Consider the following 27,883-nt stretch of genomic DNA (forward strand, 5'->3'; position numbering starts at 1 on the left):
CTGTGAGATTGCTGATGGATGATGGACATCAATAAACACATTTCAGAGACTGATAATCCTCCATAGACTCGCTGATGATCTTGATTTCCGATGGCCGAGCTCAGCAGTGCTGGTTCGTCGTTGGACTGCATCACCGATGTAAATTATTTCATGTTTTATATGTTTTTCTGTCAGAAATGCGACCGACCACTGGACTTTTGACTGAGTATTTCTGATCTGTACAGAGTGTCTTTAAATAGATGATGTGAGTACTAATAAAATCCATTATGGATTGCATTTTTCATCAAGAATTGAGTCTCTTTCCTACTGTTTACATATAAAACAGTACATGAAACCATATTGAATACTGTAATTTATTAAGAAATTAAAGACATATATGAATATAGCATGTGGAAATAACTTCTTAATCTCATATGCTGTATAAAAGTGAAATATGTACATTCAGTTCCAGCAACTTTCTCAGTATTTATAGTAAATAATTGTACATTAAAGATTATGGTAACACTTTAGTTTAAGAAACAATTCACACTATTAACCACTGGCTTTTATTATTAAGATATTAACAGTTTAGTAGTAATTATGATCGTATCATTCCTAGTCCTACATAACAGCTAAACTAGCACTTTAATAACTATTAAAAAGCATCTTCCTTATTTATCTAAAAGGCATAGTTAATGGTTCATTAGTAATGTGGATTGTATATTTAAATATTGTGTCCAAAAAACTATTTTACAGGTAATTAAATGCTGAAATGCAAACAAATAAAGCGGTTGCAAGGGTCAAAGCAGCACTTAATTTTCAATCATGCTGAAACATATCACATAACATGCATGTTCACTGGTATTTAGTCACATTTCCGAGCCAAATCCTCCACATCTCTCGTCTGGCTGCTAAGAGTCTGAGAAATGCTTGATGTGTGAACTGCATCTGAAGTAGCTTCTGCTTTCTGGAGTTCTTGACTTCTGTTATTTTTGTTGAAGCGTACGAGAGCAGAAACCACTGAGTCACTTTTTGGGGCCACGTTTCTCACGGTAGAACCAGAAAATTAGCACACCGGCGATGATTATGTCCATCAGAGTCACACACAGAATCAGAACCTCCATCTGGAGAACACACAAACACAAAACACACCGTCAACAACAACACACACAACAATAGAAAACACCCTCATCAACAACACACAACAATAGAAAATACTGTTATCAACAACACCAACAACAATAAACACTCCGTCAACAACACACACAACAATAAACACACCGTCATCAATACACAAAACAATAGAAAACACCCTCAACAACAGCACACACAACAATAGAAAATACTGTCATCAACAACACACACAACAATAGAAAACACACCGTCAACAACAACACACACAACAATAGAAAACACACCGTCAACAACAACACACACAACAATAGAAAACACACCGTTAACACACACACAACAATAGAAAACACACCGTCAACAACACCGACAACAATAAACACACCGTCAACAACGCACACAACAATAGAAAAGTGTCAGCACCAACACAGACATCAATGGACAACACCATCATCAACAACACAAACAACAATAGAAAACACCATCATCAACAACACAAACAACAATAGAAAACACCGTCAACAACAACACAAACAACAATAGAAAATACTGTCATCAACAACACACAACGATAAAAACACACCATCAACAACACACACAGCAATAGAAAACACACTGTTATCAACAACACACACAATGATAGAAAACATCGTCAACAACAACACAAACAAGAATAGAAAATACTGTCATCAATAAGACACAACGATAAAAACACACCGTCATCAACAACAGACACAACAATAGAAAACACCGTCAACAACAACACACACAACAATGGAGAACACCGTCATCAACAACAGACACAACAATAGAAAACACACCATCAACAACACCCACAGCAATAAACACACCGTCAACAACACACAAAATAGAAAACAGTGTCAGCACCAACACAGACAACAATGGAAAATACTGTCATTACCAACACACACAACAATAGAAAACACCCTCAACAACAACACACACAACAATAGAAAACACCCTCAACAACAACACACACAACAATAGAGAACACCCTCAACAACAACACACACAACAATAGAAAACACCCTCAACAACAACACACACAACAATAGAGAACACCCTCAACAACAACACACACAACAATAGAAAACACCCTCAACAACAACACACACAACAACAGAAAACACACTGTTATCAACAACACACACAACAATAGAAAACATTGTCAACAACAACACACACAACAACAGAAAACACACTGTTATCAACAACACACACAACAATAGAAAACACCTTCATCAACAACACAGACAACAATAGAAAACACACTGTCATCAACAACACCCACAACAATAGAAAACACTGTCAACAACAACACACACAACAATAGAAAACACTGTCATCAACAACATAGACAACAATGGACAACACTGTCATCAACAGCAGACACAACAACAGAAAACACACCAACAACACCCACAACAATAAACACACCAACAACACCCACAACAATAAACACAACGTCAACAAAACACACAACAACAGAAAACACACCAACAACACCCACAACAATAAACACACCATCATCAACAACACCCACAACAATAGAAACACACCGTCAACAACACACACAACAATGGACAACACCTTCATCAACAACACACACAACAATAAACACACCGTCAACAACACACACAACAATGGACAACACCTTCATCAACAACACCCACAACAATAAACACACCATCATCAACAACACCCACAACAATAAACACACCATCATCAACAACACCCACAACAATAAACACACCATCATCAACAACACCCACAACAATAGAAACACAGCGTCAACAACACACACAACAATGGACAACACCTTCATCAACAACACACACAACAGTAGAAAACACCGTCAACAACACACACAACAGTAGAAAACACCGTCATCAACACAATTCAAAGCACGAGTAAACATGATGCACAAATGTTCATGATTATCTATTCATTTTACCTTCTGCTGGATTTGATTTCCTCCTGGTTGAAGATCAACTATCAGAAGAATTGCACCGATCGCAGAAACACACAGACATAGGATGTTTGCAATGAAGCAGGTCTGGGGAAAAAATGAAGAATATTTTTCTGGATGCTGTATATTTATAGGAAATACACATGTGTAAATGCAGACACTGACGTGCAGAAGCTCTGGGTGTTTGTACAGAAGATTTGACAGGATTCCAGCCACCACAAACTAGAAGACAAAGAGGAACTGCGTCATACTATGATCAACATTTTCTCCAGGATTTAGTTAATATGAGTATAATATAGCAATAATATACTATAATATACAGTTGTAGTCAGAATTATAACACCCCTGATTACCCCCCCCCCTCCATTTGTGTTTAATGGAGAGCAAATTTTTGTCTAAACATATAAAGTTGATAGCAGAAGTTTACATACACTCTAAAAAAGCAACATAACCATTTTTTTTAAATGTCTGATGGTAAATCACTAAACATTCACTATTTTAGGTCTGTTAGGATTACCTAAATGATTTACAAATCATTCCCACAAATTTTCTATAGGATTGAGATCAGGGCTTTGTGATGGCCACTCCAAAACATTCCCTCTGTTGTCTTTAAAGCACAATTGAACTAATTTGGCAGTATGCTTAGGGTCATGGTCTGCTTGGAAGAGCCATTTGTGGCCAAGTTGTAATGTCCTGGCTGATGTGTTGAGATGTTGCTTCAGTATTTCTCCATAATGTTCTTTCTTCATGATGCCATCTATGCTGTGAAGTGGACCAGTCCCTCCTGCAGCAAAACAGCCCCACAACATGATGCTGCCGCCCCCATACTTCACAGTTGGGATGGTGTTCTAGGCCTATAAGCTTTCCCCTTTGTCCTCCAAATGTAACACTGCTCATTATGGCCAAACAGTTCAATCTTAGCTCCATCAGAGCACAGGGCATGCTATTAAGCATAACAGAAACACATTTAATAATCCTGACTTACCTAAAAGAGAAAAGTTTAGTCACATTAACATCTGCATTTTTATTAATGGTTATGTGCCTTTTTATACAGTGTATGTACACTTCTGCTTTCCACCGTATAATAGTTTTAATAACTCATCTCTAATAACTGATTTATTTTCTCTTTGGCATGATGACAGCACATATTATTAGACTAGATGTTCTTCAAGACACTTCTATACAGCTTAAAGTGACATTTAAAGGCTTAACTAGGGTAATTAGGGTAAAGTTAGGGTAATTAGGCAAGTTATTGTATAACAGTGGTTTGTTCTGTAGACAATCCAAAACTTATATTGCTTAAGGGGGCTAATAATATTGAGCTTAAAATGGTTTTAAAACAATTAAAAACTGCTTTTATTCTAGCTGAAATAAAGACTTTCTCCAGACAAACAAATATTATAGGAAATACTGTGAAAAATGTCTGAATCTGTTCAACATCATTTTGGAAATATTAGATATAGAATAATAATAACTTTGACTACTGTATATTATGAATAATGCATGTAGGGCATGTCAGTAATAAAACAGCAGAGGAAGATGAAGCTCACCATTACTCCAGTGACGATGGGAATTCTGAATAAAGTCAGTAAATTGAACCCGATGTCCCATGAAGCTGCAAACACGACTCCGATTCCCAAACTCAGAATCCCACTGGACGCCTGAATGGCCTGCAGGAAGACCACACAACACTTACTGTGTGCTGTTTATTATTCCATTCTTTTGTTTTCCTTCAGCTTAGTCCCTTATTTATCAGGGGTCGCCACAGGGGAATGAACCGCCAACTTATTTAGCATATGTTTTTCACAGCAAATGCCCCTCCAGCTGCAACCCATCTCTGGGAAACACCCATACACACACACACACACACACACACACAAACACACACTCATACACTACGACCAATTTAGTTTATCAATTCCCCTACAGTGCATGTGTTTGGACTGTAAAGGAAATTGGAGCACCCAGAGGAAACCCACACCAACACAAGAAGAACATGCAAACTCCACACAGAAACACCAACTGACCCAGCTGGGACTTGAACCAGCGACCTTCTTGCAGTGAAGCCACAGTGCTAACCACTGAGCCACCATGGCGCCCAATTACAGTAAATTAAAGTTTTTAATTATTTGTTCCAAAAAAATGTTTGCAATACCATAGCAACCATCTAGATCACCCTAGCAACTACAGAATTATTTCATATTGTGGCTGGCCATGTTCATCTCTTTATGAGCACAGTGTCTCCATCTTCTGATGGCTACTTCCAGCAGGATAACACACCATGTCATAAAGCTCAATCATCTCAGACTGGTTTCTTGAACATGACGATGAGTTCACTGTACTCAAATGGCCTCCACAGTCACCAGAGCTCAATCCAATAGAGCAGCTTTGGGATGTGGTGGAACGGGAGATTGGCATCATGGATGTGCAGCCGACAAATCTGCAGCAACTGTGTGATGCTATCATGACAATATGGAGCAAAATCTCTGAGGAATATTTCCAGTAGCTTGTTAGTGCCATGAAGGTTTAAGGTAGTTCTGAAGGCAAAAGTGGTCCAACCCAGTACTAGTAAGGTGTACCTAATAAAGTGGCCGATATATATATATATATATATATATATATATATATATATATATATATAGTATATAGTCAGTATTATGTTTTCCATGTCTAGTCTTCCATGTGCTTTTGTTGTCATGTGATTTCTTTGTTCTGTTTTCCCGCCGTTTGTCAGTGTTTATTAGTTTCACCTGTGTCTCACCCCTGCTTGTAATCAGTTTAATCATGTCTTGTCTATTTATACCCCTAAGGTTGGCTAGTTTGTTGTGTTGTATTGTAGTGTCAACATCCTTGTCCTTCCTGAGTGACTATGTTCCTGTTTTTAGAAGTATTTTTTAAAAAAAATAAGTGGTTTTTTATGATGATATTTCCTGTGAACTGTGCATTTGTGGCGAGTGCATCTGTGACATGTGCATGCAGACACAGACAGTGCTCAGAATAACTGAGTTCATCCTATTTGGAAAATATGTTTCTCCGTTTCTCAGGGAATATAGACCATATTTTTGGTCTATTTAAGCAAAACAGATTTATTAAAGAGATCTATTTATTAAAATATTTTAGTCACCAAACTATTCAGAAATTGAAAGATGATACGTTTTAAATTCAAGCTAAATATAAAATAATTAAATACAACCTACATTTATTCATTTTCTTGTCGGCTTAGTCCCTTTACTAATCCGGGGTCGCCACAGCGGAATGATCCGCCAACTTATCCAGCTAGTTTTTACGCAGCGGATGCCCTTCCAGCTGCAACCCATCTCTGGGAAACATCCACACACACACTCATACACTATGGAGAATTTAGCCTACCCAATTCACCTGTACTGCATGTCTTTGGTCTGTGGGGGAACCCATAGCACCCGGAGGAAACCTACATGAAGGCAGGGAGAACATGCAAACTCCACACAGAAATGCCAACTGAGCCGAGGCTCAAACCAGCAACCTTTTTGCTGTGAGGCGACAGCACTACCTACTGCGCCACTGCTTCGCCCTAAATACAACCTACAATTTCAACTAAATAATTTTTTCATTTGTATGTAATATTTTTCGATAACATATAATTTTCTACAAGCTATTTGATAGATGGGCTCCAGATTTGGCTTCAGTACTGACTAATCTAACGTACTGTATATGCACAGATATAATACTGTAGAGCTTCCCATTAAAAATATGAATTTAGAAGAGATATGTGAGGGGTGTACTTATATATGCTGAGCGCTGCATATGTGCATGCATGCACACACGCATATATAGATGCATGCATAAACTTAAAATAAAAGAATACAGAAAATGTTGCCAATATTTCCTATTCAACACATTATTTCAAACTACTAAAATGCCAAAGTTATTTTGTTAAACTGTACACTGGACAAAAAGGATGTCTGCAAAATTGTTGCAAAATTATTTGTGGTAAATTGAAGAAAACAAATTAAATTTAGCAGCATTCAGCGTAATTTGTTTGTTTATATTCCGCTTAAATAAATTGTTTGCAGTCACTTAACTTAAAAAGATTTAGTAAATCCAAGCATTCATCTTTGAATCCTTTTTTTTTTCAGTGTAGAGTTGAATTTTCAAGTCAACAGCTTAAAATAACACCTCATAATTCAATACATAACCCTAAATGAACAGGAGATATCTTAAAGTGGCTCATTTTATATGTTAAAAACATTTAAAGATGCATCTTTTTGGACAAGATTTTAATGAACAGTATTGTGAGCTGCTTTTACATTTGCTGTTATAAGAGTTTTCTTGTACTGATGTAGGTTTTTCTTTGACCACAATATATAAAGGGTGCAATATCAATACATTCTTAATTTACTTAAGGGGTATGTGTACAGTGTAGCCCCATTATTAGTGTATGTGTGTGTGTGCTCACAGCGCAGGTTGCAGGGCCTTTTCTGAGCAGTGTGTTGAGCGCTGGCACTGGAGCAGGCATAACTTCACTGGCACGATAATATTTGATTAGCGGATTTTGATCACCCGCTGTGTCTGAATGCCTCTGAATATCCATCGATATATCTGCACTGGCCATCACCTGAAACACAACACACACACATGCGTATATAAGTAATTAAACTCGCACACAAACTACTTCTAACCTTAAAGTTTGGAAGTGACTTTTCTGAACATGTGTAAGAGTTGCAGTGCTGTAGTGTCTGGGTGGGTGTACAATATTACGCTACAAACACCTTGTAATAAACTGCAGCCCTTTTTTTGTTACACACTTATTTCTCTAGTTATCATTTTTCATGTTATTTCAAACTACTATAATGTCAAAGTCACCGTAGAGTTCATCAAAAGTGGACAAAGCAGAGATCAACATCCCATAATGAAATTCACAACAGCAAAATAAACCAGTAACACTTGTTGTGAATCACAAAATACTCAAACTGTTTATTCACGCACTCGTGAGAAATTAAGCTCGCACACAAACAAAAGTCAAGGCACTGAAGATCAGCCTGCATTTTGACATTTTAAGACCAAAAGATTCTGAAAATCGGCTTTGTTTTTTTTTTAATGCGAGATATATTTTATAATACACAGATTTAAATATGTATTCAATTTAATTCCAGTTAATTTGTAAAGCACTTTTCACAATAATTATTATTTCTAATCAGCTTTACAAAAGACGCACAGATTACAATCAAAATCTGAAAAGTTAAAGTTATTAGTTACCAAAGCTGTATTAGTTAGTTACTAATAGCTTGAATTAACTATTAACCAATCACTAACTAATATATATGTATATATGTATGTATGTATGTGTGTATGTACAGTTGAAGTCAGAATTATTAGCCCCCCTGACTTATTAGCGCCCCTGTTTATTTTTTTTCCCCAATTTCTGTTTAATGTAGGGAAGATTGTTTCAGCACACTTCTAAGCATAATAGTTTTAGAAACTCATTTCTAATAACTGATTTATTTCATCTTTGTCATGATGACAGTAAATAATATTAGACTAGATATTCTTCAAGACACTTCTATACAGCTTAAAGTGACATTTAAAGGCTTAACTAGGTTAATTAAGTTAACTTGGCAGGTTCGGGTAATTAGGCAAGTTATTGTATAACGATGGTTTGTTCTGTAGACTAACGAAAACAAAATTTGCTTAAAGGGGCTAATAATTTTGTCCCAAAATTGGTTTTTAAAAAATTAAAAACTGCTTTTACTCTAGCCGAAATAAAACAAATAAGACTTTCTCCAGAAGAAAAAATATTATCAGACATGAAAATTTCCTTGCTCTGTTAAACATAATTGGGGAAATATTAAAAAAAGAAGAAAAAAATCAAAAGGGGGCTAATAATTCTGACTGTATGTATGCAAACATGCATGCCAAAAAAAGTTTTTTTCATGGTCTTTAAAGTGAAATCAACATGAAGGCTAAGAAAAATATTAATTTTCGACTGAAATTTCAGATGGCACTTAGAAGTTTGTGTTTGTGTGTGTGTGTGTATATATAAACTTGGTTAACCTGCAGTTGTATAATTTACAATATAATAATGTATAATAATAAACTTATTGGGTAACACTATAAAACATTAGTTAATGTTCGTTAACGTATTTACTAACATGAACAAACTATTAGTAATACGTTTATTATGGTATTCATTTATCCTCGTCAACTTCAGTTAATGTTATATTAGTTAAATAATGTTAGTTCATGTTAACTCGCAGTGAATTAACTTATTAACGAGCACAATTTTGGACCGAATAAAAATATTGCATTAGTTATGTTGAACTACTGTATAATAATAATGATTCTTGCCAAAATCAAATCTGAAATACAATTTGCCAATATGCATATGCACTAAAAACATCTTTTATTTCAAAACGCAAATATTTTCAGTGCACAGTTTATAAAAGGCGGTGGTTGCATAAATATACGCAAAAAAATGACTTGATTGTTCAAAATACTTATTTAGCCATTTATGGAACCACACATGAAATAATACTTGTAATTTTACATTAATAACAGTACAATAATCTAATACAGTACAATAAATAGTTACAGTAGTTTGCAGTAAATTAAGATGAAAACACAATTTTTAACTTTTGACTTATGTTCAGTCAACTTAAATTTTGTAAAAACTAATAAGTGTACTTAATTCCTTCATGTTGTCCCAAAACAAATCTTTTGTGTGGAAACCAGGATTTACTTATAGTAATATACTTGTATAATAGACTTATTATACCTTATATAGTATGTTTCATAGGAACTTGCAACATGTTCTGTAGTCAATTTACTGTAAAATGCTAGTTTTTGTACTGTATTTATTGTACTGTATTAGGTGACTGCACTGTTAATACTATAAAATTACTAGCAGAATTTCATGTGTGGTTACTTAAATATACACTCAAAAAATGGATTTTGCTGCTTGTTCAATATATATACAGTAAATACTTATTAAAAAATAGAAGAAACGGCATTATTCCTAAAATTGGTGGGGGGCACAACTTAATTTTTGTAAGTTCAATCCAGTTAAATTTGTGAAAACAGTAGGTTAACTTAATTCCTTCATGTTGTCCCAAAACAAATCCTTTTAGTGGAACCCAGGATTTACTTATACTAATATACTTATAAAGTAGACGTACAATACTTTATATAGTAAGTTTCATTTACCACAGGAACTTACAGCATGTTCTATAGTCAATTTACAATAAAATACTACAGTATTTCATGTCTGGTTATATGAATGCAACAATAACTGTACTTGTATACATACTATGTTTCATTTACCGCAGGGATTTACTGCATGTTCTATAGTAAATTCACAGTAAAATACTTTTTATTGTACTATATTTATTGTACTGAGTTAGATTATTGTATTGTTATTACTGTAAAATACTGTAGTATTATTTGATGTTTGGTTATATAAATACAGTTATACTATACAATACTTGTATAATATATATATGTATAATAAATATATGTATTATATATATATATATATATATATATATATATAAATTGTTTACTATACTATACAGTAAGTTTCATTTACCACAGTAACTTACTACATGTTCTATATTTACTGTAAATTACTACAGTATTATTTTGCGTCTGCTTGTATAAAAAATAATAATTATACTAATATAGTTTATGTACTTATTATACCTTATATAGTAAGTTTCATTTACCACAGTAATTTACAGCATGTTCTGTAGTCAATTTACAGTAAAATACTACATTATTATTTGATGTTTGGTTATTTAAATACAATAATAACTGTACTTGTATACATACTATGCCTTATTTAGTAAGTTTCATTTACCACAGGGATTTACTGCATGTTTTATGGTAAATTGACAGCAAATTACTGTTTATTGTGCTATATTTATTGTGCTGAGTTAGATTATTGTACAGTTATTTAAAATACTTTAGTATTTGATGTTTGGCTGTATAAAAACAATTATACTATACAATACTTGTGTAGTATACATACTTGCAATACCTTAAATAGTAAGTTTCATTTACCACAGTAACTTACAGCATGTTCTATAGTCAATTTACAGTAAAATACTACAGTATTATTTTATGTCTGGTTATATAAATACAACAATAACTGTACTTATTTACAATACCTTGTATATTACGTTTCATTTACTACAGTAACTTACTACATGTTCTATAGTAAATTTACTGTAAAATACTATTTATTGTATTGTACTCTGGATGTATAAATAACATCCAGTTTGCGAAGAGAAGAGTTTTTGAAGCTGATCTGTAAATTAAATCCCCATAATCCAGAATTGGTAATACTGTTAATTTGACCAAATGCTGCTTTGAAGAGTGAGTAAAGGAAGATTTGTTCCTGTAAAGAAAACTAATGCGGGCTTTAACCTTTTTAAGCAGTTCATTTATGGGAGTTTCAAATGCCAGTTTCCCTATTTTTATATAAAGGTATAGATTTTGTGTGCTGGTCTTTTTGTAAAGCACTTTGGTTTACATCTGTTGTTTTTAAATGTGCTCCTATACATAAAGCAAACAAATAACTGTACTAGTGCTGTACATGTACTTACTATAGCGTATATTGTCAGTTTCATTAACCACAGTAATTTACAGCATGTTCTGTAGTCAATTTACTGTAAAATACTACAGTATTATTTCAAGTGTGGTTATATAAATACAATAACTATATTTATATAGTATACTTATTTATTATACCTTATATGTTAAGTTTCATATACAACAGGAATTTATAACATGTTCCATATTGAATCTACTGTAAATACTACAGTATTATTTGATGTCTGGTTATATAAATACAATAATAACCATATGTACATACTTAATAACAATACCTTGTATAGTAAGTTTCATTTACTACAAGGATTTGCAACATGTTCTATAGTCAATTTACTGTAAAATACTACTTGATGTTTGGTTATTTAAATACAATAATAACTACTTGTATACATACTATTCCTTGTATAGTAAGTTTCATTTACCACAGGGATTTACTGCATGTTCTATAGTCAATTTACTGTAAAATACTGTAGTATTATTTCATTTCTGGTTATATAAATAAACATACATGTTTATAAAAGCACAAATAAATGTAAATAATATAAATATTAATAAGCGTCTTACCGATGGAGTTTGTCTTCCGCGTTATAGAGGAGAAATGATGAGTGTGTGTTTGTGTTACTTCAGGTTTTTTTTTTTCTGATACCAAAAAAGCCGCTTTCATGTGGTTGGTCAAAAAAATAGGAACTGTGCAGTGAGAAGTGATGATGTGAGCAGATCACACACACACACACTCACACACTCTTGCTGTCTGAGAGATAATATTCACTCTTCATTCTTCAGCCGGTAAGATTTTATTTACTCTTTTTCACTTTTATATATTGACACACACATAAACACACCGATTCTGAATTATAGATGAAGATCTCAGCGTGTGTGTGTGTGTGTGTGTGTGTGTGTGTTGTGAGCTTCGCCTTTGGCTTCCTGTGAGCGTGTTTTAACTGTGCCATTAACTAAACTGTGGGTGGATCAGGGTCAGTACTTATATTTATATTTTAGTTTAGTTTAATTCAGACTTATTAGCCCCCTTAAAAATTTTGGACCGCTTGTTTTTTTTTGTTTTTTTTTCCCCAATATCTATATAACGGAGAGATTTTTTTTCAGTATATTTCTTAAAATAATAGTTTTAATAACTAATCTCTAATAACTGATTTGTTTTGTCTTTGCCATGTTGACTAAATAATATTAGACTAGACATTCTTCAAGACACTTCTATACAGCTTAAAGTGATATTTAAAGGCTTCACTAGGTTAATTAGGTTAACTAGGCAGGTTAGGGTAATTAGGCAAGTTATTGTGTAGGAGTGGTTTGTTCTGTAGACTGGAAAAAGATCTGGATCTGGAAAGAAATCTAGATCTGGAAAAAAAATAGCTTAAAGGGGCTAATAATATTGTGCCTAAAATGGTGTTTAAAAAAATGTAATCAATTTATTCTAGCTGAAATAAAACAAATAAGAATTTTTCCAGTAGAAAAATATTATCAGACATACTGTGGAAATTTCCTGAATCTGTTCAACATCATTTGGGAAATAATTAAAAAAAGAGGAAAACGGTTTGAAAGGGGCCAATAATTCTGACTTCAACTGTGTATATATATATATATATATATATATATATATATATATATATATATATGTGTATATATATATATATATATATATATATATATATATATATATATATATATATATATATATATATATATATATATATATATATAAGCATTTAGTTTGTTTGTTTGTGATTAGGATTATTGCAAATATATTCCGTGCATACTTCTAACATGACCCATGTTAAAAAAAAGTGCTATAATAATAACAATAGTAATAACAGGTCAGTTTTTTCATGTTCATATATCTTGATTAAAGCGCATTTAGAAAACAATTATAATATCATCGAATTTTACCTGAAATTAATCTCATTAATTATAAAAACAAGCATTAGTGATCTTTTCCCACATGAAAACAAATACTAGAGTCATTTATAGCGGTAACACTTTACAATAAGGTTCATTAGTTAATGCATTTACTAACATGAACTAATCACAAACAACACATGTACAGCATTTATTAATCATAATTGAACATTTACTAATGCATTATTAACATCCACGTCCATGCTTGTTAACATTAGTTAATGCACCGTGAGTTAACATGAAGTAACAATGAACTCCTGTATTTTCATTAACTAACATGAACAAATACTGTAGTAAATGTACTGTTCATTGTTTGTTCCTGTTAGTAAATGCATTAATTAACATTAACTAATAAACCTTATTGTAAAGTGTGACCTTTATAGCAAAACACTGTGGTTAAATTCAAATCCAATTTATTTGTACAGCGCTTTTCACAATGATGATCATTTTCAAAGCAGCTTCACAAACTATGCACATTATTAAATGAACGTTATTATATACATAGATGACTTCATATACAATAAGTGTAAATGTATATGCAATAAGTACAATTTGTGTATTGTTTATTGCTTAAGACTTTATACTGTCCTTAAACATTATTGTTTTAAACCATACTGTAGTTATACTGTATATATTAGAGTATTTACAGCACTTTAATGAATGTTCTAGCATTTACTATTTTGAACTGACAAAATACTGTAGTGCACTTTAGTTTTTACTGCATTAAACTGTATTGTAGTATGGTGTACCCTACAGTTGTAGAAGACAGTACGGGGAGGTTTGTTATTACTATAGTTGACGCATCTAATTAAATTACATTTATTCATTCATTAAATTTCTTTTCGGCTTAGTCCCTTTATTAATCCGGGGTCGTCACAGCGGAATGAACCGCCAACCTATCCAGCATGTTTTTACACAGCCATACACACACACACTAATTCACACTCATACATGACGGACAATTTAGACTCGCAAATTCACCTGTACCTCATGTGTTTGGACTGTGGGGGAAACCAGAGCACCCGGAGGACCCACGAGAACACAGGGAGAACATGCAAACTCCACACAGAAACGCCAACTGACCCAGGCGAGGCTCGAACCAGCAACCATGCTGTGAGGCGACAGCACTACCTACTGCGCCACTGCGTCGCCTAAATTAATTTAATTGTTTACATGCAAACTGATCTGTGATTTTAAGGCTTCCCTGCAAAAATAAATAAACAGATAGATTATTAAATGTTTAATAATTAACTGAGAATTTAGCTAAACTGAAAATGATCCTGCATACTATGTCAAAGCCGCTTCAACGGCAGATATACCTATGGAAAAATAATGTTTTGTGTTAGAGTAAAAATGCAATATGTGTTGTAGTGTTTGAAAACTTGATAGATGATCAAAGTGTGATCTGATGTGATTATCAGATGTGAATATGCAGATCATCTGATATGAATATGTAGAACATCAGATAAATATCCAGGTTATCAGATATGACATGTATATGCCATTGACCTGATGCAAATGTGTAGATCATAAGATATATAAGAATATGCATATTAGCTTATGTGAATATGCAGATCCTGTATATAATATGATGATCTGACATTACTATGTTGATTATCAGATGTGAATATGCAGATTAGGTATGAGTATGCAGATCATTAGCTATGTATATACAGATTATCTGACTTCAATTTCAATTATCTGATGTGAGTATATTGATCATTAGATGCAGATCATCATATATTAATATGCAGGTAACACATTGATATGCAAATTATCTGATGTGAATTTATTGATCATTAGATTCGGATCATCACACATGAATATGCTGATTATATTTAAAAATGGCAATAATCTGATATGAATATATAGATAATCAGATGCTGATTATCATACATGAATATGCAGATTTATATATATGGCAATGATCTAATATGAATATAAAGATCATTAGATGCGGATCATCATACATGAATATGCAAATCAGATATGAATATGCCAATGATCTGATATGAATATTTAGATCATCAGATGTGGATCATCATACACGAATATGCAAATCAGATATGAATATGCCAATGATCTGATATGAATATGTAGATCATCAGATGTGGATCATCATACACGAATATGTATGTAGATCATCAGATGCAGATCATCATATATGAATATGTAAATCAGATATAAAAATGCCAATGATCTGATATGAATATATAAATCATCAGATGTGGATCATCATACATGAATATGCAAATCAGATATGAATATGCTAATAATCTGATACAAATATGTAGATCAGTAGGTGTGAATTATCATACATGAATAAGCAGATTATATATGAATATGCCAATGATCTGATATGAAAATATAGATCATCATATGTGGATTATTATACACGAATATGCAAATCAGATATGAATATGCCAATGATCTGATACCAATTTATAGATCATCAGATGTGGATTATTATACATGAATATGCAGATTATATTTGAATATGCCAATAATCTGACACGAATCTATAGATCTTCAGATGGGTATCATCATGCATGAATATGCAGATTAGATATGAATTTGCCAATGATCTGATATGAATCTATAGATCATCAGATGTTGATTATCATACACAAATATGCAGATTAGATATGAATATGATCATATGCAGATCATTATACATGAATATGCAGATTGGATATGAATATGGCAATGATCTATATAAATCATTAGATGTGGATCATCATACATCATATATGAATATGGAGATCAGATCCGAATATGCTAATGATCTGATATAATTATATAGATCATCAGATGTGAATTATCATACATGAATATGCAGATTAGATATCAATATGCCAATGATCTGATATGAACATGTAGACCTTTAGCTGTGAATATGTAGATCAGATATGAATATGATTTGAATACGCAGAACATCTTATATACATGTGATTAACTAAAATGATTATGCCTGATATGAATATGATTATAGATTATCATGTGTGGTTGTGTGTGAACAGCAGTGTTTCATCGTGGTGTTCAGATGCGCTACACGTTTAAGCCGGATGACTGTATGGTCATCTCCATTCCTCTGGGCAGCATCAGGAACATGAGGGACGGTCAGCTGATGCCAGAGAAGTTCACCTGCGTCTTCAAGGATGCTTACAAAGTCTTTCTGAAAGGAAGACCAAAGGAGCTTGGGGTACGTGACACTGTTTAACAGGCAAAAACACAGCAATGTTGACAAATGCATTATAATAACACAAGTGATGCGAAAGAAATAGTGATTTGAGAGAAATAATGCTGGGCAAAGATTAATCGCAATTAATCACAATTATTCACTTCACAATCACGATTAAGTTTGGCCTAGTACACTGAGAGCTACTTTTTTTGGTACTGATTAATGTAAAAGGCTACCAGTTTGATACATGGTGCTTTTTGACCCTCCAAAAAATTTATTCATTCAATCATTCTTTCATTTTCTTGTCGGCTTAGTCCCTTTATTAATCTGGGGTCGCCACAGTGGAATGAACCGCCAACTTATCCAGCACATTTTTACGCAACAGATGCCCTTCCAGCCGCAACCCATCTCTGGGAAACATCCACAAACTCTCATTCACACACACTCATACACTACGGACAATTTAGCCTACCCAATTCACCTGTACTGCATGTCATGATCATTTATTCTCTTTTCCGCATGTTGAGAGAAATCAGGAGTAAGTGTAGATGTGTGTGTTGTGTACAATGTGTGATAATTATTTTCACGGTTTAGTTTAGTTTCTGCAGAGATGAGACTTGAGCAGTGTTGTGGGTAATGTGAGTTACGTAATAATATTACTTTTCTAAGTAACGAATAAAGTAACCCATTACTTTTAAAAACTAAAGTAAAAATATTTGAGTTACTTTTTTGAAAATGTTTCACGAGTTACTACTTAGTTTAGTTCACTTTTACAAAATGTTGACTTTTTTTAAGGGTAAAATTACGTGAAATGTTATACCATGTGTTGGTAATCGCAGAGCTCCTCTTTTAAAAACAAAAAAAAGAAAAAGTAAGGTCTCAAACAGATCAAGTCTCAGCCAGGTCAGAAAAAGTAGCTCAAAGTAATGTAATGCATTTCTTACTTTTAAAAGTAACTAAGTAAATCAACTAGTCACTTTAGTTGCTTTCCCTAACACTGATCTTGAGTAATATCTGAGAGAAAAAAAATTGTAATACTGTATCTAAGACTACTTTTAGATTACATTTAAATTACTTTTATGGTAACAATTAGATTACTTTTATGGTGATAAACTGAATACTTTTAGATTACATTTAGATTAATTTATGGTCACAGATTACTTTTACTTATTACAGATTATTTTTATGGTCAAACATATTTTATGGTAACAAACTGACTACTTTTAGATTACATTTAGATTACTTTTATGGTTAGAATTAGATTTATTTTTATGGTGACAAACTGACTACTTTCAGATTACATTTAGATTACTTACGGTAACTTTTAGATCTTTTTTATAGTAACAAATGGACAACTTTCAGATTACATTTAGATTACTTTTATGGAAACATTTAGATTATTTTAAGGTAACAAACTGACTACTTTCAAATTACATTTAGATTACTTTTATGGTAACAAACTGACTACTTTTAGATTACATTTAAATTACTTTCATGGTCACAGATTACTTTTATTACTTATCAGATTACTTAGATTACTTTTATGGTCAAAGTTTTTTATGGTAACAAACTGACTACTTTTAGATTACTTTAATGGTCACGTTTAGATTACTTTTATGGTAACAAACTTACTACTAGCAGATTACATTTCAATTACCATGTAATAATATAAATGTTTAAAAAAGAGAAAAATGTGATTCAATAACTCATGAACAAATTACTGCCATTGTGTAAATAATATGTAATCAGAAGTTTAGTTTAGTATCTTCAGAGATGAGACTCATAACAGATTATCCTGAATAATATCAGAGAGAAAATAAGCATTTGCAATATCTGGTGCATTTAGTCAGTTTCAGTGGTGTTTTTGACCTGACTGGGGGTTGCCATGTTATCATTTCACATGACTAGAGTGTTTTTATTTAAGTCACACTATGTACTACACTAACACTATGTACTTTATTAATGACATTTGAAGTGGATCAAGAGTATAGTCGTCTGTAAAAACACAACAGGGATGCAAAATATAAGACTACCAGTGAAAAATCGTTTATATGTCAGATTCCTATTTTTGACATTATGCATTTTTAATTTTGATTTGGATGGAATAGCATGCATGTTTTGCTAAATAAATTGTTGTGAAAATCACAAGTAAACATATTTAATTTAATTTCATTATTTTATTTCATTTTAGGGTCAGAGTACAGTATATGCAACATTTATTATGGGTTGCCAATAGTTAAGTAGCTCTTTAAGGCTAAAAAAATGAAGATTGTATATTTCCTGGAGCCTCATGAACTACATCTGACCTTCAGTGGAAACCGTCTAAATGTAAATGAACTGGTTTCATCTTTGCGAGTTAAAGATGGTAAAACAGATACACTTTTTTAGGGTAAACATGTGTCAGATAAATTAACTGGACTTATTTTTATAGGTTTCAAGAGGTACACGTTGCAGGTTATCAGTGCATTTTGTTCATTAAAATGTTTTTTATTATCAAGTTTTGTATTATTTTAGTTATTAAAGCTAAATAATCTCAGTGAGCCCACCAATGCATGTTCAACTATTATAGAGTAAATGGTGTCGAAATTGCTTATTATAACTTTTATTAGTTTACTAAAATCAACACCTTAAACGATGACATCTACTATCTGTTTTTATTCAAGGTAAAATATTATTTAGCAAAACAACTTACATGCATTAATTTATACCAACAATACTTTTAAGCTTATTAAGGTAACATTTACAAGTTTCAACTTATCAAATATCCGGTAAACTAATAACATAACGTCTATCTCAGGAGTCACCAACCTTTTTATAACTGAGAGCTTCTTCATGGGTACTGATTAATGTAAAGGGCTACCAGTTCGACACACACTGCTAATATAACAAATTTGCTAAATTTAGCTTTAATTATATGTTATTATAAATAAATAAATAAATAGTTATAGAGTTTCATCTAAGCTAATCTATCAATTAATTTAAATATTTTTTGGCATTTTAAGGAACTGTTTTATTTTCTTTCTTATTAGTCTTTAATAAGTAGAAATATCTGAAGTAACGCATTGCAAGTCAGCACGTTTGATAGGCTACTAAAATAAACAGTGGCATAAGAATGGTAATGTCTAGTGGATTTATATTAATTCAAATATTGCATAACCTCACTGAGCCAACGAATAAATAACACCAGCAGAAGTGTTGTTGTTTCAGGTTAATCATGTAGAAACAACACTTTAAGCAAACGATTAGTTTCTCCAAGTTTAATTAAACATCATTACTCACTATTTTTGTGTGTATTAGTAAGTATTGTGTGTGTGTTTGTGTGTTCAGGCTGCTCAGCTCAGTATTGGTGCCTTCATCATCTGCATTGGCAGCCTCCTGTCTCTCGACTACAGTACAGTTCATCTGATATACACCCTACCTAGTGTACTGGTGAGAACATCACAATCTAAAAAATAATAATAAAAATATAAAGATATTTTTAAGGTGTGTGTGTGTGTGTGTGTGTGTGTGTGTGTGTGTGTGTGTGTGTGTGTGTGCATTTGGTTAACCTTGTGCAATAATGATCTGTAATTTTAGTTCATTGCTACTGGCGTTATGACCTTTGCATCTGGAAGTTCTCCATTTATGCCAGTGGTGAGTGAAATCCTGCTCATATCTGTATTTTATCTTAGTTTCATCTGTTGGATTACATTAAGATTACTTTTATTGTAACGTAATCTGATTAGTTTTGGATTACATTTAGATTACTTATGATAACTTTAGATCACTTACGGTAATGTAAGCTGACTACTTTCAGATTACATTTATGGAAAAAAAATCTGATTAGTTTGGATTACATTTAGATTACTTTTATGGTAATGTGATCTGACTGCTTTCTGATTACGTTGAGAGTATTATAAATTTTGGATTCCATTTAGATTACTTTTATGGTAATATTTAGATTACTTTTATAGTAATGCAATCTTACTGCTTTCAGATTGCATTGAGAGTATTATAAATTTTGGATTACATTTAGATTATGTTTATGGAAAGGTAAACTGACTACTTTTAGATTACATTTAGATTACTTTTATGGTCACATTTAGATTATTTTAATGGTAATGTAAACAACCCGGGCTCATTGTGGAAACGTAGCCCGGCGGATGTTTCTGCGGACCGCGATTTACGTCCCGGGAGTTACGTATTCGAGCGGTTTTTGTTTTCGCAGATCCGCGAGAGGTCGCTGTGCGCGCTTTTTCGCGTCTCGGGCGCCTCTCGGGAGCGCGCGCCGCTCGCGCCCGCTCTGTTCTCACGAGAAAAGCCGCCAAATCGGCCGAACCAGCCGCCCTCCTCTTCCTCCTCCTTCTCCTCCTCCTTCCCTAAACCCAAGCGACAGTTTGCAAAAGCCGTCCAGAAAGAGAAAAAAAAAAAAAAGCAAAAGCCCTCGTCTTCAATTTCGACCGCGTTTTCAGATCCTGCCGCGTTCTCGCCCTTATTTTTCGGATTCTGTTTTTCATCTTACCTGATTTCTGGAACCGCTGTTCCCTGGACTCGATCCCGGTCGTCAACCCCGCGGCCGGCTCCTCCTCCTCTCCTCCTCCTCTCCTCCTCCGGGGCCTTCGCTCTGCCGACGCAACGCTGTGAGCTAAGCGGACAAACTGGTTGCATCGGGAAAGCCCTCCACTCGGAGGTGAGCCGTCGGCCGGCGAGCGCGAAGAGGAGGAGCTGACAACGCCACACCGCCCCGCAACGTTCGCTCGAAAAAAACTAAACGCGGCCTTACGTACCTCCGGCCACGTAAATCGCGGTCTCCAGAAATGTCCGCTGGGCTACATTTCCAGAATGAGCTTGGGTTGAATGTAAATTGACTACTTTCAGATTACATTTAGATTACTTTTATAAAAATGAAATTTGATTAGTTTGGATATCATTTAGATTACTTTTATGTTAATGCAATCTGACTGCTTTCAGATTGCATTGAGAGTATTATAAATTTTGGATTACATTTATAATATGTTCATGGTAATGTAAACTGATTACTTTCAAATTATATTTAGATTACTTTTATGGAAACGAAATCAGTTTGGAAATTAGTTTGGATTCCCTTTAGATTACTTTTATGGTAACATTTAGATTACTTTTAAGGTAATGCAATCAGACTTCTTTCAGATTGCATTGAGAGTATTATAAATTTTGAATTACATTTAGATTACTTTCATGATCACGCAGTCTGACTGTTTTCTGATTACATTGAGAGTATCATAAATTTTGGTTTACTTTTATGGTAATATTTAGATTCATTTCCTGGTAACATAAACTGACTACTTTCAGATTAAATTTAGATTACTTTTATGGTAAGATTTGGAATATTTTTATGGTAATATAAACTGACTACTTACAGAATACTATTATATATTTAAGATATAAGATTCTATGAATTGTGAACAACTTTACATGATTACAGATTATTTACACAATATTAGTAATCAAAGTGACTTTAAAGTATTTGAAAATAGTTTTGACAGGACAGTAAGAACGGGTTTAAACTAAGACAATCTGTGTTTTTTATTCTGCACTCTGTACTATGTATATAGCCTTAAACATGTTTACTCTAATTGCAAGCACTTGATTTTTGGTATCTAGTTAAGTAATGAAGATTACATTAAATCGCTTATGCTGTTGTTATTGTTGTTGTGAAAGGTGAAGCTGTCCTTCATCTTCAACATCATCAGCCTCTTCTGGTCCATCACCCTTCTGGTTCTCTGCCCATTATTATCAGCGGAGACCTCATTTGTATGATATTTGCTCATTCTCACACATATACTGGAAAATGTATAGAAGGTCGGCAGAAGTAATTTTTATTTATTCATTCATTTTACAGGATTCCAGTCCTGACGAAACCAGAAAGGTAGTTTGCTGCAAACATACACGATGAACCGATGATTATTATCATTTGTACAATCATTAATTTATTGTTCTTGGCAGATTATATTTTAAGAAATACAATCATTTGGCCTATATATATATATATATATATATATATATATATATATATAAAAAAAAAAAAATATATATATATATATATATATATATATATATATATATATATATATATATATATATATATATATATATATATAAATATATATATATATATATATATATATATATATATATATATATATATATATATATACACACACAGTTCAAATCAGAAGTCAGAATTATTAGCCCCCCTTGCCATTTTTTTCTTCTTTTTTTAAATATTTCCCAAATGATGTGTAACAGAGAAATAAAATTTTCACAGTATGTCTGATAATATTTTTTCTTCAGGAGAAAGTCTTATTTGTTTTATTTCAGCTAGAATAAAAGCAGTTTTTAATTTTTAAACGCCATTTTAGGAACAAAATTATTAGCCCCTTTAAATAAATCAGTTATTGGAAAAGAGTTGTTGAAGTTCTTTTTTAGTTATTAATAACAAAAAAAAATATTTAATATTATTAATAACTTTTTTGATTATAAATTTGTTGAAAAAAAACTGCTCTGTTAAACAGAAATTGGGGAAAAAAATAAACCAGCAGTCTAATATTTTAGGGGGGCTAATAATTCTGACTTCAACTGTATATATATATATATATATATATATATATATATATATATATATATATATATATATATATATATATATATATATATATATATGTATATATATATATATATATATACATATATATATATATATATATATATATATATATATATATATATATATATATATATATATATATGTATATATGTATGTATGTATATGTATATATATATATATATATATATATATGTATATGTATATGTATATATATAAAATATTGTTATTATTTTAATAGATATGCATGAGTAATTTATTTATACACTCTGGAAAAAAACATTGAAACACCTTGTTAATATAATAAATATAATACAAATTAATACATTTATTAATTAAATAAAAATTAATCATTTTTTACAAACAAATGTGTGAAACAAACATGAAATAGTTTAGTTCATCAAACTGGGGCAATAATAATTCATTGTTAATAATAATAATTTGCATGTTCCTCCAAACATTTGAGATAATGTATCTACACACAGTGCTCATAATAAATGAGTACACAGCCCTTTTGAAAATTTGTATCCATTTCTCAGTGAATATAGACAATAATTGTTGAAGCATTTAAACAAAACAGTTTAATAAACAGCTATATTCATTAATATAAGTTACCAATAGTTTGGTCACTGAATCTTTAGGAAGAGAAAGATAAGCATTTAAATGCATACAAGTTATTGCAAAAAAAATTACAGGCTACAAAATGTCAACAAAATTTTATATTTCTTTTTTTTTTCCTGTTTATCACAGTTGTATTTAATATTTTCCTTCACATATTAATTCAGGTGTATAATGTTTGTACTGTGATCTTCAGTTTTCTTGTTAGATTAGTACATCAGTTTGTCTTTGGTACTGACTAATCCGATGTATATGCACAAACTAGCCGGAACAGTGTCGTTAACGTGTGTGTGTGTGTGTGTGTCCTCCAGTTACCGATGTTCATTGGGCTGAAGGCTGTGATCGGTGTTTTGGGTGGGCTTGAGCTGATTCTGGCTCTGGTTCTGATCTACTGGGAGAGTAAAGCTGTGTGCAGACCTCACTTCAACACTCTGGTAATCATTAAACATTATTATTATGTCGAAACTACAGCATATGCTCAATGGGGCTGCATAATGCTGGAAAAATACGCAATATGCTATACTGTTGTTGTATATACACAGAAACTTTTAATAATATTTAGATAATTATGCAATGTACAGTTGAAGTCAGAATTATTCGCCCCCCTGAATTATTAGCCCAACGTTTATTTTCCCCCAATTTCTGTTTAACGGAGAGCAGATTTTTTTAACACATTTCTAATCATTATAGTTTTAATAACTCATCTCTAATAACTGATTTATTTTCTCTTTATCATGATGACAGTAAATAATATTAGACTAGATATTCTTCAAGACACTTCTATACTGCTTAAAGCGACATTCAAAGGCTTAACTAGGTTAATTAGGGTAACTAGACAGGTTAGGGTAATTAGGCAAGTTATTGTATAAGAGTGGTTTGTTCTGTAGACTATCTGGAAAAAAATTAGCTTAAAGGGGCTAATAATTTTGTCCTCAAAATGGTGTTTAAAAAATTAAAACTGCTTTTAGTTGAAATAAAACAAATAAGACATTTTCCAGAAGAAAAATATTATCAGACATACTGTGAACATTTCTTTGCTCTGTTGCTCATTTTGAAATATTTAAAAAAAAAGAAGAAAAAAATCAGAAGGAGGGCGAATAATTCTGACTTCAAGTGTAATGTTCAACTTCTGCTGCTCTTCATTTCAGCCCTTGATCACCATCAAGCAAGACATGTGATTGGACGGTTGGTTGACGGATGAGCCAATCACAGTCGGGGTTTCTCCATGTGGTCACATGTGAATTTGTATTATTGTGTATATACTTGTTCATGTCTTTTTAATGCCTCTGCTTGTAGAGTTTGAGCGTCAGTATGACTGTCAACATTTTAAATGTCTAGTTATATAACATGTTTCACATTGTAAATTGCTTTATTTAAAAGATGTATTGGCATTTAGATATGCAAATACATACAGTGCTCAGCATATATAAGTACACCCCTCACAAATCTCTCTTTTAAATTCATATTTTTAATAGGAAGCTCTACAATATTATGTTTGTGCATATATATATATATTAGATTAGTCAGTATTAAAACTAAATCTAGAGCTTTTCTAACAAAATAACTTACAATAACAGCCCAAAAACTAGTACAGCCAAATTTGTGTTAAAAAAAAAAATATTAAATACAAATTTAAAACAGAAGAAGAAGCAAAAGAAGCAAAAACAATTTTGAAAAATTTAGTTGAAGTTTTGTAGGTTGTAATTGTTTTTGTGATATTTAGCGCTTGAATTTAAATGTATTAACTTTTTAATTTCTAAATATGTTTGGTGACTAAAATATTATTTTAATAAATATCTCTGTTTAATAAATCTGTTTTGTTTAAATGCATCAAAATACACTGCCTATATTCACTCAGAAATGGAGAAACATATTCATTTTCAAAATGGGCTGTACTCAGTTATGCTGAGCACTGTACATGTAAGTACACAAGCTTGAACTTTTAAACTACTTATTAATACTGTTATTTAAAATGTGTTGAAAAAATATTCATTAAACAGCACTTAAAAATATTTAATAGACAAAGTTTTACAGGACTGCTAATAATTTTGACTGACTATAAAATATGTATATATACACACATGCTGTATACTGGTTACACTTGATTTTTAATCCTTGTTACGGTGTAACTTAACATCTGAGTAATATAAATGAAATGCATGTACTTACAATATAGTTCTTATAAGGTTAGAATGCAGTTTATAATTGCACATTATTAAAAATGCTGGGTTGTTTAAAATCTTACACTGTGGTAGACAAATAACATAAAAAACATCATTTAAATTTCATTGAAAATATTAATCAGACATTGTTTATCCAGATGACCCAACTTTGCTTAAACAACACAGCATTGTTTTTAGTGTATGCATCATTAATTGCATATAGTATATACTGTATGTGGAACATCTTTATCAAAGACACCTGAAAGCACCCTAAAGTGTTATCAAAATATTTTACAGATGTAAATAAAGAGTACTCGAGTGTTTTCACATACACACTAAGAAATCCTGGGTCATTTAAACCCACATTAGGTAAAATATGGACTAATCCAAACATTGGGTTAAATTTAGTCCTTTTAATTTAATTTTAAAAAATAAACCCCGCAGTTAGTCCACACTGCACCCAGAATTGGGTTGAAATAACCCGGCATTTTAAGAGTGTAATTAAATAGATATGTATATAATGACCCAGTTTTTTAGTGCATAATTAATTGTGATTACTAACATGTTCATCAAAGACTAATTAAAATAAAATGTTAACAAAACATGTCTTGCATTGTAAATAAACATTACTGGAGTGTGTTTTTGTATTCATTGCTTTATTGGCCATTTCTTGTGTAAATGTTTGTGAAATTGAGCAATTTCTGGATGAATGTGTCGTTTTAGACTATTATTTTTCCATGTAGTTAAAAAAAGTACGTTTTTAAACTTCCCATCTGAGTTTAGATGATATTTAATCAGGAGTGCTGTATGGTTGTGAGATAGGGAGAGGTTTTATTATCAGTTCCTCTTGAATTACACCTCATCACACTGACAGGAAAGCAGGTTTTATTATAAGATGAGCAAACTCTGTTCATTCTTCTTCAGAAACCACAGCTGCTGCTGACCGTGCAGACGTGTGAAGACCTGCAGGCGCTCGAAACACTGAAAACAACCACATCAGATTCTAATGCAGCTAATAGATTTCAGTCAAACAACAGCAGAAAATGTGCAGTGGTTAAAAACATGCGGTGATATGAGTTTTGCTGCTGTTACGATGCACAATGTAAACTCCATCATATTGACCACAACTATATCTTTTATCAGAATAAATTCATGCTAAATTATTAATAACTCAATACAAAGAAATATCTCACCCCCACCATCACAAATAAACAGCAGCGACAACCTTAGAGCATTTGCACACCTCAGTCACACAATGCAGATACAAATTCCAAATCATTTAAAATATGTACAGTTTTAGCACTATATTTATATGATATCTGTAGATCTGTTTGCAGCAGTACTTTGTCAAATTTATTCTTATCTATATTCAGATGAGATGTGCAAAACTTTAGTTTCATTCCCATCTATTTGATGATGTACACCAACAGGCCCGTGCAGAGATCGTCCGAAGGGCATGTGCAGGATAAATTTTTCAAGAGCGGGAGGGGGAGGGGGTGTGTGGGGGGGGGGTTGTTGCGCGTGTACTGAAGAGCGGTGTTGTCGTGCACGTTCTGATCAGCTGTGTTGTCGCGCGCTTACTGAAGAGCGGGACCGAGGGTGTGCCGCGTCGCGGGGGCACTTTTGATCATTTTGGAAGGGCACTTTCTATCCAAGACTAAAAAGGGCATGTGCACTGCACAGGTTGAGCCCTATGTGTG

General features: G+C 32.5%; 4 protein-coding genes across 20 annotated transcripts in view; 3 read left to right on the forward strand and 1 right to left on the reverse strand.

Moving 5' to 3' along the window:
- plekhg4b (pleckstrin homology domain containing, family G (with RhoGef domain) member 4B) overlaps positions 1-370 on the forward strand; it is a 156,847-nt gene extending 156,477 nt beyond the window's left edge. For 11 of the 12 annotated variants that reach the window (XM_087284857.1, XM_087284860.1, XM_087284862.1 and 8 more), the window contains one exon: positions 1-287. Coding sequence is in view for 5 of the 12 variants with exons in the window: in XM_087284862.1 (XP_087140988.1) it covers positions 1-6 (6 nt within the window). In the remaining 7 variants the exon portion in view is untranslated. The other variant, NM_001431111.2, reaches the window with a different exon arrangement.
- The window catches only part of smpd5 (sphingomyelin phosphodiesterase 5), a 706,732-nt gene that overhangs the window by 419,658 nt on the left and 259,191 nt on the right, over positions 1-27,883 (forward strand). The window lies entirely within an intron of this gene.
- Positions 340-12,310, reverse strand: si:ch211-269k10.4. The gene is made up of 6 exons (NM_001386397.1): positions 12,251-12,310; positions 7,536-7,694; positions 4,651-4,770; positions 3,266-3,322; positions 3,086-3,187; positions 340-1,103 (listed from the first exon to the last, which is right to left on the reverse strand). Exons 2-6 carry the CDS (start codon positions 7,689-7,691, stop codon positions 1,005-1,007), a joined length of 534 nt encoding a protein of 177 aa, NP_001373326.1. The 5' UTR covers positions 7,692-7,694; positions 12,251-12,310; the 3' UTR covers positions 340-1,004.
- On the forward strand, positions 5,853-26,822 carry LOC108179657 (uncharacterized). Of its 6 annotated transcripts, none has more exons than NM_001386444.1 (8): positions 5,853-5,987; positions 16,621-16,802; positions 20,109-20,210; positions 20,358-20,414; positions 22,461-22,553; positions 22,642-22,668; positions 24,333-24,455; positions 25,170-25,506. In NM_001386444.1, the coding sequence occupies exons 1-8, from the start codon at positions 5,885-5,887 to the stop codon at positions 25,197-25,199; spliced, it is 717 nt and encodes a 238-aa protein (NP_001373373.1). In that variant the 5' UTR covers positions 5,853-5,884; the 3' UTR covers positions 25,200-25,506. The 6 variants fall into 6 exon arrangements, 4 of the variants coding, with proteins under 4 accessions (NP_001373373.1, XP_087141133.1, NP_001373375.1 ...); XM_087285007.1 differs by having other exon boundaries at positions 5,926-5,987; positions 16,624-16,802; positions 25,170-26,822; NM_001386446.1 differs by lacking the exon at positions 5,853-5,987 and adding an exon at positions 12,396-12,472.

The sequence above is a fragment of the Danio rerio genome, chromosome 16 (assembly GCF_052040795.2).
Source record: "Danio rerio strain M-AB ecotype USA chromosome 16, GRCz13ab, whole genome shotgun sequence".
NCBI classification, from domain to species: domain Eukaryota; kingdom Metazoa; phylum Chordata; class Actinopteri; order Cypriniformes; family Danionidae; genus Danio; species Danio rerio.

Bases quoted from the DNA above. Each gene is read 5' to 3' on its own strand.
- LOC108179657 (NM_001386444.1), top strand. From the start codon at position 5,885: ATGTCTTGTCTATTTATACCCCTAAGGTTGGCTAGTTTGTTGTGTTGT. The intron at 20,211-20,357 runs GTGAGAACATCA...CTGTAATTTTAG, and splicing joins ACACCCTACCTAGTGTACTG to TTCATTGCTACTGGCGTTAT. The intron at 22,669-24,332 runs GTAGTTTGCTGC...TGTGTCCTCCAG, and splicing joins GTCCTGACGAAACCAGAAAG to TTACCGATGTTCATTGGGCT.
- si:ch211-269k10.4 (NM_001386397.1), bottom strand. From the start codon at position 7,691: ATGGCCAGTGCAGATATATCGATGGATATTCAGAGGCATTCAGACACA. The intron at 3,323-4,650 runs GTGAGCTTCATC...TTTGTCTTCTAG, and splicing joins CCATCGTCACTGGAGTAATG to TTTGTGGTGGCTGGAATCCT. The intron at 3,188-3,265 runs GTCAGTGTCTGC...TTTTTTCCCCAG, and splicing joins AACACCCAGAGCTTCTGCAC to ACCTGCTTCATTGCAAACAT.